We start from the raw sequence: 16,669 nt of genomic DNA, 5'->3' as shown, positions 1-16,669 counted from the left end.
CTTGAGGACAACATGTAAATTGATGCTATACTGAGCTTTTGTAAGCATAGGGGAGAAAAGTAATCCTGAAAATTTTTAGTCCTATGCTCATAGGTATGAGGTTCCATGTAGCCTATTTCAAAAGGTCCTTGGTGAGCTCTGCAGTAACACCTTTTTGTGGTTGGGGAAGACTGAGCTTCAGGCTTGCACTGATTTGTTAATAAAGTATTAATTCATTTTAAGCCCAAGACAAATCTTGACCCACTAACAGACTCTGTGGTTGTCAGCGCATTGCCTGCTCACCACCCCAGACGTATCCCCGTTTCTTCTGTTGCCCTTCATGTGACCGCAGCGCCTGGAACATACTAGCAAGATGTATGTGCAGTTGACTGGAAGGAAGAGGTACTGATGAGCCACCAAGCTGTGGTGGTGGAAAACGGGCCAAAGAAGAGAAATGGATGACAAGGACTTGGAGTGGGAAATAGAAGAAATCCTACAGCAAGGGTGTAAAATCCATCACACTTAAGGAATAATCTTAAATTTGGATGCAAGCAAGTTACAGTGTGAGGGACCTTTTGGTTTTCTTGTTCTGGAAGAGCAGGGATTATAAAACCTTTGTCCTTTGTCCTTTGGTCTCTTCTTCTGACTGTTGTGGGTTGGGGCTAGGCGTGAAGATATTCTTCTCAAGGAAAATTTTATAACTGGGAAGGATTTTGTAACTGTGAAGTACCACAGGAAGACTAGGCACGCTTGCCTGTTAATGTTGCCTTACCTGTCAGGGACTACCATGATGGTCACGTGGAGAATGGAAGGGCATCAAAGATGGAAGGCCCTTCACAGCAAAGGCCTAGAGTGGAGGATGGCAGCTCTTTCCGGATCTTCTAGCTTTTTCTAATCGTGGTAAAAGTGCCTGGAGATCCAGATCTTATGAGTGGAAAGCACATTCTGTGCTCAGCATCACTGGCCCCTTGCAAGAGAACAAAGAGTCTTTGACCTTTGTCTTCTCCTTGAATAACAAGCTCCATGGAGGTAACAAGACCTTTCCAAGGTAGGCTTGGCGGCAGCGACCCAGTTCTGAGGTCAGACTTGGGTGGAGAGTGCCTGCCGTGAAGGATATTATTTAGAGTGATTAAAAACATCCCTCTTACTGATCTGTGGGATACAGTCCATAGTCGTAATCAAAGCTTCCTTGGTGTTCCAGACATCTGCTGGCTCTTTCACCCGTATCATTCTCCTGAGTCAAGGTCAGCTTCTGAACATTTTCCTCATACCTGACCTGTGTTCCCATGGCTCAGTTAAAGAAAACCGCCTTGAATGTTCATGGGCTGGGGTTTATTAGAGGAGCGGAGCCTCCCAGAGGTCTAGGAGTCAGCAGCTTCATGTGAGGTCTCGCTTCTCTTTCCTTCTTCCTCTCTGTTCTTTTATCCATCCCCAGTAAATGGCTTCCTCCCTTCTCCTCTTTACCCGGCCTTTCCTTTCTTTCCCCGGGAGATGGTATTAATTCATTCATTTAGCAAGTGTTTATTGAGTGTCCACTAAGGGCAGGCTCCATTGCTGCCTCAGGGGATGGGGCAGTGAGCAACGTAAGAGAATGAAACCCAAATCCTCGCCATGGCCTGTCAAGCCTCATGATCAGTCCCTGTCACCTCCGTGCCTCATCTCCTTCTCTCCCTTTACTTACTCACTGGTGTTCTTGATGCTTCTCAAGCACATCATTCTGCCACTGTGCTACGGCCTCTGCCACGGCTCCCCGCTCTGCGTGGAAGATGCTTTAGAGATCTGTAGAGCCCACTCCCCCACCTTCTGGAGGATGTTACCTCATCGTCAAGTTCACATCGGGCCTTGTCTGAATACCTCGTGTGTGGGAGCCACTTCAGACCCCCCATATCATGTCTGATCACCCCACCTGTTTTATTTTTCGCCATTGCATTTTCCACTCTCTGACTTGGTATATGTTAATTGATTATTATTTTCTTGTCTACCTCCCCCTACTACAGTGTCCACTTCCTGAAAACAGGGCCTTTGGTTTGTTCACAGCTGTGTGCCCAATGCGGGGAATAGTACCTGAACATAGGCCTTAACACGTATTCCTTGAATGGGGACTGAATGAGTAAAAGGATGAAAGATTGGTAAATAAATGCAAAGAATAAAGTTTCTGACCTCAAAGAAGTTATAATCTAGTGCATTGGAGCACATAAAATGAAGATAACTCGAGCTCATGTGATCTGGTAGTGACTCAGAGGGAGACTGGGCTGTAGAGTCTGACTGTCGCGGTTCAAATCTCTGCTCCATGTATTAGCTGAGTCTTTGAGGGCAAATTACCTCAGTTTCCTGGGCCTCACTTTCTCCTTTGTGAAATTTGAATAATAATTTCACATAGGACTCTTGTGAGAATTAAATGAATTCTTATAAAGTGCTTAGTGTAGTACCTGGCACTTGGTCTGCACTCAGTAATTATTATCTGCTGTTGTTACTGGATTCAAGCGGAGCCAGAGAAGTTCCTCAGGATTCCCGCCATCTTGGTCTGGTGTTACTGAGCCTTTTCTGTCAGGGAGCAAAAGTTCAAATGTCTCCCCCAACCAGAGAGACTGTCCCTGAGGACAACTTTATCTTAGGATTTCTTTGAACCGCAAATACCCCTGTCCTCCCTTCAAACACATATTAAACATTTCATTTGCTCAGATAGATTCCAAACAATAATATCTGTCCCCTCTGGAAATAACTGTTTCCTGTTTAAATATCAGCAACCAGTTAAACGTTATGGTTTTGTTTTTCTTTTTCCAGCAATTTTTAGGCCGCAGTAAATAATTGCTGAAAGACTGTACTTGAAGAGGCATCTGTAAATCTTTCTTTTGCCTCGTGATCCAGGGGAAACCATGTCAAAAGTCATTCTGACAATCTGTATTTTAATTTAAGTTTTATGAGTTACCATTTAAAGAAGGCCAGTTGCTTGTTGGCAAGCCTTTTTCAGAGATTGATGCTTTGATCTTAAATCCTGGGAAGACTTCGCAGAAATTGGAGGTGACGTTGTTGACAGGTTCCTCTGTGGCTGTTCTACTGCCATTAATTAAACACGCACACACGCCCCTTTTATTTACTGCCCTGGAATAAATGAATTGAACTTGACTATGGTTTTTGGTGGGAAGCTATGAGAGGGTGCAGGAAACATCAAAGAAATGCTCTTAATCTAGTAAAACTAACTCTCAAATGACCTAGCTTGAACATTAAAGAGTTCTTGATTCCATCGCTGGTCTAGTTTCTTTTCTGTAAGGCATTAATTCTCTCTAATGATTAGAAAAGCACAGGGGCAAATAATCATCCCTTCCCATGAAATTCCAGAGGGTTACAGGCTCTTTAATTTTATCTTGCTTCTGAAGGTCTCCTTTGTAAAACCATATATACATTTTTTTTTTTTGCCTTTCCATACTGCTTATATTTTCAAGATCTCAGCTTTCAGATCTTAAAACTTTATTTCGTTTGCATTTCAGTTTTATATTTTTGGATAACAGCTATCCTAAAGCTTTTTTTATGATCCCAGAGTTGAGGAATGAAGACACGGACAGGTTAAGACACTGGTATAAGCAAAAAGCTCTTGCAACAACAGTTGAGAAGTCTGTTTTCGTATCTGCTTAGGGAACCCACCAGACCATTCATTTGCCCCTAAACAAGTAGCCATCAGTGTGCCTCCTGGGTGCCCAGCATCATTCGAAGCACTAAAGAGGAGGAACAAAAGGGACAGGGATCCTGTTCTCATGGGGTTTATGTTCCAGCGCACAGTAAACACAGTAACTTAATTATACCGTATATGAGAATGTGCAGTGCAGGAAAATAAAGCAGCGCTTTGAGTTTTGGTCTTACGTAGGGTGGCCCGGGAGACCTCACCAAGAAAGTGACATTTGAGCAGAGCCCCGCAGGAGCTGCAGGAGGGGAGGGAGGTGGTGTTGACGCCCGGGGGGGGGGGGGGGGGCCCAGGAAGAGGAGCACGGAGATTCTGAGCCAGGAGGATGCCCGGGTGTGGTGAAGCCGCAGGGGGGCGGGTGAGGCTCAGGGAGGGTGAGCAGGTGCGGGAGACTCGGTCAGAGGTATCAGAGCAAGTCCTTTAGGGCCCTGTGAAGCAGGTGTGACTTTGGCCTTTCTTTGGAGTGAAATGGGAGCCCCGGGAGGGTTCTGAGCTGAGCGGTGACGTGATGGGATGCACATCGCATAGGATCGCGCTGAAGTGAAGCCGGGAGACTGATGACGTTCCTGTTTCACTGATCTAGACTAAAGGTGGTGGTGGTTTGAGCCAGGGTGGAAGTGATGAGAAGAAGTGTTTGGATTCAGGGTATGTTATAAAGACAGAGCCGACAGGATTTTTTGGTGGATTGGGTATTGGGATTGGGTGCATGCGGCTGCACATGCCTTGCCTTCTTCTTGATGGTCCTCACTGTCTCCAGAGCATCATCATCCAGTCATTCTGGTCCTGATTAGGAATCTGTGGACCACTCTGGCGGCTGAGAGAAACATCCCTGGGGTCTTCCGAGCACATGCTCTGAGCAGATGGTGCCGGATTAATTAATGAGAGTGAACATCGCTCACCCGTATAAGTGGCTTGGTCCGTCTCGACAGCATCTGACGTCCCATTCTTGGACGCGACCTGGGATAGGTGCTCCTGTCACCCCAACCAGCAGCTCAGCTCCAGAGTCTGAAAAATGCAGAGCAAGAGCAGCCATCCCATCGTCGGATGGGCGGAAGGTGCAGCGGCTCCCCCAAGGCCCCACTCTTCACTGCGCCTGCCCTAATCTTCCCTCCTCACAGAAACCACAGATGCTGTTGTGAGAGGAGATGGAAACTGGTTCCCTATGATGGTGGCCAAGGAGAGAGCCAGAAAATCTGTTCGTTTAGGAGAAATCTCATTTCCCATCCCTGCCTTGCTCACATGGGGCTGAATAAATCTTAATCTGACTAAGTTCTTATCTCAGAAAAAGCAAAGGGTGGCCCTGGAAGCCCTCTGAGTAACAGGTGCAGGCAGAATAAGAGGAATGGGGAGGGTGGAGGCCAGTGGAAAAAAGGTTTGAGAGGCCAAGAAGTCCATAAGGCTGATGAGCTCAAGAGAGGAGCAGGTGGATGGGGAGGGGGCTAATGCCTCGGGGTGCGGACTGGAACCTACTGGGATAGGGCAATAGGGAGACCAGATGGGCTGGCACTCAGTCAAACCAGATGGTGGGCTTTTATTTCTAAAAGGATTTGTAAATCCTAGGAACACGGAACATAAGGGTACTGGGGCCTTTAATCCCATTAGTAGAAGACAAAAGTGTTCTCTTTAAAAAATGTAAACCCACCAATTACAGAATTTCTATGATCAAAACTTAGGGACAGAGTACCAGCCTGCGAAACGCCAAGGCATCTCTGGATTCTTCACGGAGGGGAAGGGAAACTGCAGAAATCGTCAGGGCATTCATTATAAGTTAATAAAAAGACACCCCTTCGAGCAGTTCAAGTGTATGCTTGGAACCAAACAAAATGTGATACATTTGTATGCAGTAGGCTTGCTTACATGTGGAGCTGAAAGAACCGCTAACTGCAGTTGGGAACTGACGAATTATTCAGTAAACTTTGAGAAGGAGACAAATTTAAAAATTGAAGCACCTACTGCTTTCTTAAAAGTCATCCCCCTCTGTCCCCTTTCCCAGGTGCTGGCCTCCACGTCCCCACGGCTGCTCTCCTTTTTGCAGACAAATCCTGTTCTTCAGTCCTTGTCTCAGCCTTTGCTCGAGGGTCCAGAATTACTCCCATAACCCTTCTCCTGCTGGACTCATCCCCAAGGAGACCAGTCTCGTCACACGGCACGGAGTCGGCCGTGTGTGCTTATGTTGGTGCAAGTTGAAATGTACACACGCACAGCCGTGCTTCCTGCAGGAGACAGAGCGGAGGGGCAGGGTGTAGGGTTGGGGGCTCAGGACCATGAGGGATCTGCCGCTTTGCGTCACGTAATAGCCAATCCTGGTAAGAGGAGAAGCCTGATTTCATCTAAAGGATTTCAAAGAAATGTTAACTATTAGGATAAAGTTTTAAGTAGAGTGATTCATTAGGAAATCCCCTTTCTGGTTCGGCTCTCCATATACCCATTAAGTTAATATCCCACCATATCACTTTTTGATACTATTTCATAAATATTTCTTTCCTTAATTACTCCTGGAAAGTGGAAACTGTTATCTCATGTTTGAAATGGAATTGAGTTGCTTTCCCACACCACTGACTGGGGGTTTGTTTGTTTGTTTGTTTGTTTTTATCTGTAAAGGTATGGAAACCTGACAAGTCCAAACTGTGAAGAAGATGGAAGCCCAAGTTCATCCGAGTCTAAGACGGTGATCCGGAAGTAAGTATGCTTTTTCTGTGTATTACAAGCTCTCAGTCCAGACTTATTACCCTAAAAGAATGTAATTTAGTAGAGCTTCTCTTTTTTAGCATTCCTTTTTATGTTGTCATTTTCCCCCATAATGCGTAAAACCATAGAATTATTTTTTGACCATCCAATGATAGTCATTTATTCATCCGGTAAAAATGTTCCGGGCACCTGCCATGTGCCAGGCCCTGTGCTAAGGGAAACCGCTACCAGCAAAATAGATCTCAGCTTTCATGAAGTTTGGATTTTAGCCGAGAGACAAAGAATCCACACAAAAAAAGCAATGAAGTAGGGCAAAGGGACTAGATCCTGACGGAGCGGTTGATTCACGCAGGGTGCCAGGAATGGGCTCTCTGATCTGGTGATACTGGAGAGAGTCGTGAATGGGGTACAGGCTGGTGACTATCTGAGCAGGGAACATGTGGACAAAGCTGTGAGGCAGGAACCGGAGGCACATGGATGAGTGAGGCTGGAGCCGAGCGCATGAAGGGACCAGTGCTAGGGAATGAGATCCGGAAGGTGGTGGGGGTTCCAGATCACATGCGGACTTGAAGGCCTTGGGCAGGATGTTAGATTTTATCCTAAGGAAGATAAGAAGCATTTAGAAGGGTTTCGAGGAGAGCAGTGCTGTGGCCTGATTAATATTTCAGAAGGCTTTCTCTGGCTCTACGTGGAAAACAGACTCTGGCAGCGGGATGGGGGGCACGAGTGGCAGCAAGGAGCCTGGTTAGGACCCTTGCAAGGATCTGGGCAAGAGACACTGGTAGCGTGGGCTGGAGGAGGAGGTGATGGTAGTGGTGGCGGCAGTGGCGTCCACCACAGTGATAGTACTTACAGTACTAACAGTAGCAATAGTACTAACAGTAGTAACAGTACTAACAGTAGCAATAGTACTAACAGTAGTAACAGTACTAACAGTAGCAATAGTACTAACAGTAGTAACAGTACTAACAGTAGCAATAGTACTAACAGTAGAAATAGTACTAACAGTACTAATAGTAGTAATAGTGGGAAAAGTAGGAGTCACTTCTTGTAAGAAGAGCTTGTGCGGAGATCTTGAAGGTATTGCCGGCAGGTTGTACTGATGAAGTGGATGGGGCATATGAGAGAAAAAGAGGAGGCATGGACACCTCCAGGGGTTGTGGTGTGAGTCACTGATAGAGCAGAGCTTCGGTTTTATGAGATAAGAAAGGCTGGGGAGGGGGCGCCTGGGTGGTTCAGTGGGTTAAAGCCTCTGCCTTCAGCTCAAGTCACCATCCCAGGGCCCTGGGATCAAGCCCCGCATCAGGGTCTCTGCTCAGCAGGGAGCCTGCTTCCTTCTCTCTCTCTCTCTCTCTCTGCCTGCCTCCCTGCCTACTTGTGATCTCTGTCTGTCAAATAAATTTAAAAAAATCTTTAAAAAAAAAAGACTGGGGAGGAGGAGCAGGTGTGGTGGGCAGCACGTGTCAATAATTTCATCGTAGACATACTCACTTTGAGACGATTGGCTAAATCTAGAGTTCAGGGAGAAGTCTGAGTGGGAGGCATAATCTGGGCATCCTTAATTTAGACATGGTATTTAAAGCTATGGGGCTGGGCGTGCCCCCCCCCCCCGCCATGGGAACGAAGGCTCTAGAGAAGAGGAAGATGCAAAGACTGAGCCTTGGTTCCTTCCAGTGTTCAAATTCAGGAGATAAAGGGTCCAGCAAGAGGAGGCTGGGACAGAGAAGCTAGCGGGGGATGAGAAGAAAGAAGTTGTGTCCAGAAGACAAGTGAAGAAGTTTTGAGGGGGTGTGACCAACCGTGTCTAACAGTGCTCAGACATCAAGTGAGAGGAGCCTGGGGAAAGACTCCTGCCTTTGTAACACACTGGTCCTTGGCCCGCTTGACAAGTGCAGTTTTGGTGGATGGAGGTCTGGCTCAAGAGAAGACAGAAGTTTGGAAGAGAAATGGGGTGGACGATGATCTGGGGCAAAGGAGGGTTTTTTCATCGTGTATATGTTTGTTAACCCTGGGCGATGGTTTAATCTGGTGAGAATAATCTAGAAGACACTGACGAAAAATCCATGGTGCGGGGGTGCAGGCCGCTCTAGGAGTGATGTTCTTGAGTCGATGGGATATATGCCAGGGTGCTTGAAAGGACTCTTACTAAGTATTCATCTTGAGGTCAGAAGTCCAGGTGGTTAATCCTGTGAAATATTTTAACTTCTCTGAGGACTGACTGATGAAATCCTTTCTTCAGAAGCCAGGGATGGGAAGGTAAGAAAATTGAGTACTTTTTAAAGCCTTGAGTGAGGCAGTTTTATTATTTTATTGGATGGACCATAACCTTCTAGAAAACCAGACACACCAGTGTCGATATTTGAATGTCAAATGCAAGGTGTGTGGTGAGTGGAACTAATAACTTTTATTCTTAGAGGACTTGGGGAGGCTTCTTGGAGGAGTTGACATTTCAGGTAGACCCTGAAGGAGGGTGATGGTTTTGGTGGTAGAGCCATCCAAGCAGAGGGAACAGTGGGACCAAGTCAGGGAGATGCATTTTGGGAACAAGACAGAACGCTATGGCCACTTCCTGACGGCGTGTGTACCAGGTTGAGGGGAGTTGTAGAGCGGAAGCTATTGTGAAGGAGGGTTCATTGTCCCAGGAGAGTAAGGACCCTCCGTGGTAAGCAGGAGACAGTCAGCCCTGAATAGTTTCTGCAGGAAGGAAACAGTATCATCAAATAGGTGATGTGCGGGTGGGGGATGGACTCGATTAACAAACTTCTCACCTAGAGTGTGGCACATGGACCAGGAGCATCGACACCACCTGGGAGCGTGTTAGAAATGCAGACTCTCAGGCCTCACCACAGACCTAGGTTAGAATCTGCATTTCAGTAAGATCCTATGAGTGGTTCCTATGCACTTTAAGGGTTTGAGGATCATAGGATTAGAGAGGTTTTGTTGTTAATTGTGTTTATCCCCGAAAACTTACTGAAAGAATAATTTTTTGAAAAGAACCTTTTTATAATGAGTCTTTTTAAGCATATACAAAAGGAGACTTGAGTCGCTATAGCTTGTCACATGTAGCCTCCCTCTGTGACCAGATTCAGAAATAAGTGTGTTGTTCTCCACAAATTTTGGAATTGAGTCAAATCTGGAGCTACCATTTAACCAGGCACCTGAACACTCCATGGAGGGTAACGGTCTGAAAAATACCCAGAGCTTTTCTGTTTCCTGGGGGTGTTTTGAGATTAAGTAGGTTTCTGGGAAGTCGCACGTTAAAGAAAATTGGTTTGTACCTTAGATGTGAAGAATCATGCTCATTATTTGAAAGTTCTATTATAAAACTTGATTCAACTTCATTGTACACCAGGAACAGTGTGATGTGGGTGAAACTCCAGGATAAGCTGTTGTAAAGGGCTTTCCAGTTTTAAGCATATGAGTCCTTAACAAAGAGCTTCACATAGAACTCCCCGGAGGGGGTCCATCATCTGGGGACAATGGTCCTTTCCTAAAGCCTCACAATGAATTGGTAGAAAGTGCTTGACCCTTTTCCTCAGACTGACTTGCTTTTTAAAAAAATTATGCCTGCTGAAAATACGCCACTTTATCTTATAATGGGCTACTCTGTCCTACAAATACTGGAATGCTGAAATCCCTTCTCTCAGCTGACCTCTTTCTTCCTTGTGTTTTCCTTCTTTCGTATTGCTTCCTCCCCATCCTCCCCCCATTTCTCCTTTTATTATTTTTCATCTCATTTCACCATCATCTTTTTGCCCTTTTAGAGGTTCCCCTTCTCCTGATCATTTCTGTGGCTGGCTAGGGTCACTGCTCTGTCTTTCTGAGAGGAAATCAGGGTAGCACCTTCTTCATTCTGTATGTAACGTGTGGAAAATTCCTCCACCATCCCAGAGCTCTGGCATCTGACATGGAGCCATGACCAAAGGCCTCCTGATGGCTGAAGCATGTGTAGGAGATATGGTTCTATGGCCGTTCTCAGTGGGCTTGTTTTGTCCCCAGAAGATATTTGGCAATGTCTGTAGAAATCTTTGTTGTCTTAACTTGGTGGGGGGATGCTATTGGCTTCTGGTAGGTAGAGGCCAGGACTGTTGCCAGACAGTCTACAAGCACAAAATATGGTCCTCCCACAGAGAATGATCTGCCTCAAAATATCCGTGGTGTGCAGGTAAGCTACATGGTGAAGACTACAACTCTCAAGTGAAAGCCATCTTTACTTAGGTATACCAGATGTACATAAAAATAGGACCCTGCTTATTTGTGGGGGTGGGGGGGGCGTCCAGTGAGGAGGTGGCCTGGGAGCCAGCCTCAGAGAAGGTGAAGGGCGTTCGGTAAGGAGGCTGGAGAACTCAGATTCGAGTCCCTCATCAGTCACTGTTACTTTCCAGCCACATGACCTAGTCACTTCACCTCTCCCTCACTTTCAGTTTCTTGACCTGAAAAACGAGTGCTTGGAATATAGGATCTCTGGTGGTCTTTCAAGTTTAATGGCCTCCGGGATAAAACTTGTTTAAGTTTCCTCTTTTCCAAAGTGAAAGTGAATATCAGAAGCAGGGATATTGGGGCACCTGGGTGGCTCAGTCAGTTAAGCATCTGCCTTCAGCTCAGGTCATGACACCAGGGTCCTGGGATCCAGCCTTGCATGGGCTCCCTGCTCAGCAAGGAGTCTGCTTCTCCCTCTGCCCCTCCCCCAGCTCATGCTCTCTCATTCTCTCTCTGGAATAAATAAGTAAAATCTTAAAAGAAAGAAAAAAAAAAAGGAATCAGAGATATGGCCCAAATAGTATCCTGAATTTTTGAGAAGTCTCCTTGACTGCTTTTTTCAGTTGGGGGAGAGGAGGCTGTGCTACTAGTTTTGATAAAACTAGAAAACCAAAACAGCTTCTTTGGCCTGCTCGTTATTAATCGCGACATCATGGCGGCTCACTGCGCTTCTCAGTCCAGCGATGAGCTAAAGCATTGGATTGCGGGGTCAGGTGACGGGGGCAAAATCCTGTTGTTTTCCTTTTCCGTGAGTCTGTCTTCTTGTGATTTCAGGTGGGAAGCAGACGGCAGGAATTCAGTAACTTTCTAAGAAGTAAACATCCTGTTTTAGGGCAAATGCCTGCAGTTTTGCAGATGGGGTGAGGTGTGGGTGGGGAATCACTGGGAGGCTTAAGCCTGAGCAGAAAAATCCTCAACTCCTGTTTGGTTTTTCAGTTTTTAATGTAAAGCATAGAACAAGGCTTACATTTCATACAGGGTCCCAAATCCCAAGATGACAGTCTTCCTTGTATTTCTAAATATGGATCTAATCAACCTTTCAGAGGATAAAAGAACTTAGCAGAAAGAGAGTGGGGAAGTACAGATGGAACCGTCCAGATGAAAGATTGGCTTCTGGTGTCTTGAACCACAGCTGACGAGTGTTCTTCATGAATTTCAAAAAGTGTCAGATTGTGCTGTGACTCCCAGTTGTAATTCCAGGCCCAAGTGTGCCTGGTTCAGGCTTTGTGCACTATCAGGGACCTTTGAAGTCATCTAGCCAAAATAAGAATTCCTTCAGTTGCGAGGAATGCAACTTCCAAGGCCTCTAGATGTTGGAATCTGCCACACAGTGATCTCTGATGTTGGCGCGAGACTGTTGTATATAATAAGGCATCCCATGTTTATTTCTACAATCCCTAAACTTGCCACTATTTGGAAATCAGGAAACTCACTTCCTGTGACAGGAGAAAACATCTCTGCCCACATCCATTCTACCTGTGCCCCTTTCCTCTTTCCTGCTGACACTTTTACATGATAAAATGCTGTCTATTTAGAATAACAAAATTAGAACCAGATGGAAAAGGACACTTTCCTTCCTGCAGATTTATTACAATCACTGAATTCCGAAGTGAAGAGAATGTAATCCATCTCTGGGATGGATCTGAAATTAGAATATCTGTCCGTCTGTCTGTCTATCTTAGATACTTTAAAGTGGTTTAGGAGGTTTAAGACTCATCAGGAAATGACACTTTTTTCTTTCCTTTAATATATTATTATAACGTTGAAAGAGTCCTGTTTCCTTTTCTTTTATGAACTGTCTTCACTTCCCTTCTGGAGCACTGTGTTTTGTTTTCTGAAACTCTTTACCACCGCAGTGCTTTAAACTGTTGAAATCATTCTGCTTTCATCTCTGTACGTTCGGACGATATGAATGCCATTCTCGTAATCTTTTCCCAGAAGTTGTAAATAGTGACACCACATTTTAGTCTGGTAAAGAATCATACAAATAGTGGTAATCCAAGACATTGGAACCGCTTTAAAGGAAAGGGAGGTGAGTTAAAGAAGCCTGGTTGTGATTCCTTAATGCCCGAGAAACTTGACAGTGGAAAGTACTTAAAAAATCTTCCCAGAGAGTTTGCAGTCAGTATTCATTCCAGCAAACTCAAATACCCTAAGAAGGCAGTGGGAGGAAATTAATCTGGCTATTTTAACAAAAATGGGGCAAAGAAAAGGGTAAAGAACAGAGCGAAAGTAAGATCTAAAACTTGAAATTTATTTATTTTTAAAGATTTTATTTATTTATTTGACACAGAGAGAGAGATCACAAGTAGGCAGAGCAACAGGCAGAGGTGGGGGCTAGGGGGATGCAGGCTCCCCGCTGAGCAGAGAGCCTGATGCGGGGCTCAATCCCAGGACCCTGAGATCATGACCTGAGCTGAAGGCAGACACTTAACCGACTGAGCCACCCAGGCACCCCTAAAACTCGAAATTTAAAAGAATGAAAGGCTATAAGGTGAAAGGAGCATTTCTAAATAGTTAAAGTAGGATGGAGGAAGAATTGGAGAAATTATACACAATGTACAAGAGCCTGGCATTGTCTTTAAAACTCCCATACTGGACGAGGAAAGTAGAAATTATCATCCTAAAAGTCATTGAAATCTTGACTCAGAACTGCGTGTTTAAGGGAAGAAAGTAGGTTCCCAAAGCAGAAATTCGTTTTCTAAAAATTCCAGAGAAGTGAAATGTCGATGGTTAGTGGTTCAGAAGGAAGAAAAATCAGTGACCTACAAATCTCTTGGGGTTCTCGAAATGTCAGAGAAAGGCAAACAGGCAACCCGACCAGACCCTGTCATCGATTGACCCTGCAACCTGGCAGGGGATGACAGGGTGATATCACTGTCACCGGCCCGGCCCATGCCTTTGGCTGCAGCGTATGGTGCGCTTACTAGCGTGAGGCCTTCTGCTGGGGGCCTTGTCTCTTCCTTTACCATCACAGACTTGCTGTGAGATGTTGGCCTCATTTTATCGGTGTGTAAATGGAAGCTCCAGAAAAGTTACATACATACTTTGACTAAGGTCAACCTGCTGGTTAAGCGAACCCTGGTTATACCAGGTTTCAAATACCAGCGAACTCTGGTATTTGAACTCGGGTCCAAGATGTGGGCTTCTCACCATTTTGTTCTTGGACGTCCCATTTCACAAGAGCATTGGGATCTCAGGTGCCTTTCCAGGCCACATCTGTCTAGATCACAGTTACCAGTTGCAACCAGAAGTCCACGAAGAGCTAAGACATATTATCACCATTTGACGGGTGTTGTAGCATGTTAGCCTCCTGACATCTCATAATTTGGGATCTTTTACCTTACCTTGTGTTGTTTTGTCTGGCTTTATTACTGAATGAACACCCTGAGCTACGTCCCTAGACAGCGGTTAGAAATGGGGAAGTTAGGCTTGTTTCCTGGGGAAGGAGATGGGTTGTAGGATATGAGGAAAGGAGGAAGACCGGATGGGTCAGGCCCATGGATCCGAGTGCCTGCTTCCTGTTCTTGGGGCTTGGTCACGTCTTTCCTTCCCAGCTTCCCAACTTCCTCCATTCTAATGGTGCAAAATGGAGAAGCCCTCAGCAGTTTTTTCATTAGAGGCCCATTTATAACATAAAAACGCCTGCCTCAGATGGTGAGGAATTGGAGAATACAGAGCTACAGAGGTCCTCGAGAAGTTGTTTGGGTTGGGTGGCAGTGCCCTTTGTAATAGCAATAGCTAGAATTCGCTGATGCTTAGTAGGGATAGTCCCCGGATATCCTTTCATTATTCCCATAATAACCCGATGCATTCTTACTCCTCTCTTACACAGGAGGGGTCTGAGACAGAGAGAGGTTAAGGAGCATGTCCAAGGTCACACAGGGAATAAGGGAAAAACTGGGATTTCAACCCAGGCCTTGCCCTCTCCACTCTGTGGTCTCTGCTTCTTTTCCCTGTGATAAAAATGAGATATTTTCTCTTAAGAACTTAGGTCAGACTCTCCTGTTCATGCTTTTTTCTTAAAATTAAGATGTTTGTCTTGTCTTTTCCTTTTTTAAAAAAAGATTTTATGTATTTATTTGAAAGAGCGAGAGAGAGAGTATGAGCAGGGAGAGAGGTAGAGGGAAGGGAGAAGCGGGCTCCCCATTGAGCAGAGAGCCCGATGCAGGGCTCCATCCCAGGACCCCGAGATCATGACTTGAACTGAAAGCAGATGCTTAACCGAGCGAGCCACCCAGGCGTCTGTTTAAGATGTTTTCCACAACAGTTTTAGATTTCTGTAAGGAATGAACAGTTAGTACAGCAGAGTGCCCGTATGCCCCCCTCACAGATTCCCCTGCGGTTCTTATGTGACTATAGCGCGTTTGTCACAATTAACAAACCAGGATGGCGCGTCATTAACTGACGTCCGGAGTTGACTCACATTTCCTTGCTTCTACCTTGTGCCTTTTTTCTGTTCCAGATGCCACCCAGGATTCCATATTACATTTAGTTGTCATATCCACCTACATTCCTCTTGGCTGTGACAGTTTCTCAGACTTTTCTGGGTTTCAATGACCTTTACGGTTTTGAGATCGGGTATAGTATGGGATACCCCTTAATTGGAATTTTTCTCATAACTACACTGATATTTTTCTCATAATTAGATGGAACTTACGAGTTTTTGAGAGGACTATTACAGAAGTAAAATGCCATCTCATCCCATGATATCAAGGGTTCCTACTGTCAGTATGATTTATGACCGTCGTTGGCCTTGATTGCCTCCCTGGGGTAGTAGTTTTGAGATTTCTGCATGGAAGACATCTTCCTAAACAACTGTGTTGGAAGGAAGTCACAGTGCACAGCCCCCGGTTAAGAGTGGGGATTATGCTCCCCCTCTGGGAGGGTAAGCTATCTAATCAATGTATTGGGGAGACTTCTGCATGGGAGATTTGTTTCCCTCATCTATTAATTTATTTAAAGATTTTTGTCAGTTTAGACTCAGTGAGTAAATTTTTTTATGCTTTGGATCATAATCCGATGCCAGTTTGTTGCTCAGATTGTTCCCGTTTAGGCCCTTGGGAGTTCTTTTGATTGACTCATATATCACTTTGATAGGCGTCTCTGTCATTCGGTTGTTCAAGCTCTTCTGACCTTCCGGCACGACAAGGTGCTCTGGGCTCATCTTGTATGTTTCTGGCCCCAGGCCCAGAATCAGCCATTTCTTCAAAAAACCTGGTTCTTTTCATTGCAGAACGGTACCGGCAACCAGGATCCGGGTGCTGGGTGCACTCAGTGCTGCTGAGCTGTTATTTCTTCTTAGCCCTCTCCGCCGATAGGACTAGGAGATTTATGTTTACGTGAATTACGAAATCCACATCTCTAGGAGTATTTATGTATAACCGTCTGTATCTATATTATTGTTAAACACGAGTTCTTGCTGATGTCTCCAGCTCTAATCCATGACTGCATAGGTGGTTCTAGCAGGCTCCCCTTGCTTATTTGGAAGTTCCCTCTGTGACAGTGAGAACAGTGGCGGCCACCGTCTGCCATGCATTTGCTTAGTTGTTCAGCTCCAGGAGACTTGGCGGGCACGTCGGGATTGTCGGCTCATAACCTGTGGGAAACAACTCTATCAAGTAGAGTGCGATGCTTTTGTGCAGTTCCGTTTGCCTCTAGTCCTTCGTCTGATAGACTGCTCGTCTTAACAAAAAGTAGCTAATATTGTTTGAGCACTCATTATGTCCTAAGAACTCTTCTAAATGTTTTGTAGTATTAGCTCTTGGCCTCCCAATCCTATGAGGAGGCATCGATTATTGTGCCCATTTTCCAGGTGAGGAAGCTGAGGCATACAGAGGCTAGCTCGCGGCTAGTGAGCCACAGAACCAGGGGCCCCAGCTGGGCACTCCAGAGACCGTTCAGCCACATTGGCTGAGCTGCTCATGAAAAAGCAGGCATTTCAGAGCTCTCTTAGTTTCTTTTCCTTTCTAATGGAGCGCAGACACTGGCACACCAAGTAAGGTTGGTGATACGGGGTTAGGTCTGTGCACGATGAATTCTCTTCAGTTTCTGTAAATTTGC

At 45.5% G+C, this 16,669-nt stretch overlaps 1 protein-coding gene across 4 annotated transcripts in view; it reads left to right on the top strand.

The window, feature by feature from the left end:
• Positions 1–16,669, top strand: part of RGL1 (ral guanine nucleotide dissociation stimulator like 1) — a 161,618-nt gene that overhangs the window by 94,990 nt on the left and 49,959 nt on the right. For all 4 annotated transcript variants that reach the window (XM_045982966.1, XM_045982964.1, XM_045982967.1 and 1 more), the window contains one exon: positions 6,260–6,337. In XM_045982966.1, the coding sequence (XP_045838922.1) occupies positions 6,260–6,337 (78 nt within the window). The remainder of the gene's footprint in view (positions 1–6,259; positions 6,338–16,669) is intronic.

Source organism: Meles meles, chromosome 17 (assembly GCF_922984935.1).
Source record: "Meles meles chromosome 17, mMelMel3.1 paternal haplotype, whole genome shotgun sequence".
NCBI lineage: Eukaryota > Metazoa > Chordata > Mammalia > Carnivora > Mustelidae > Meles > Meles meles.
This window is presented reverse-complemented; position numbering and strand designations above follow the sequence as displayed.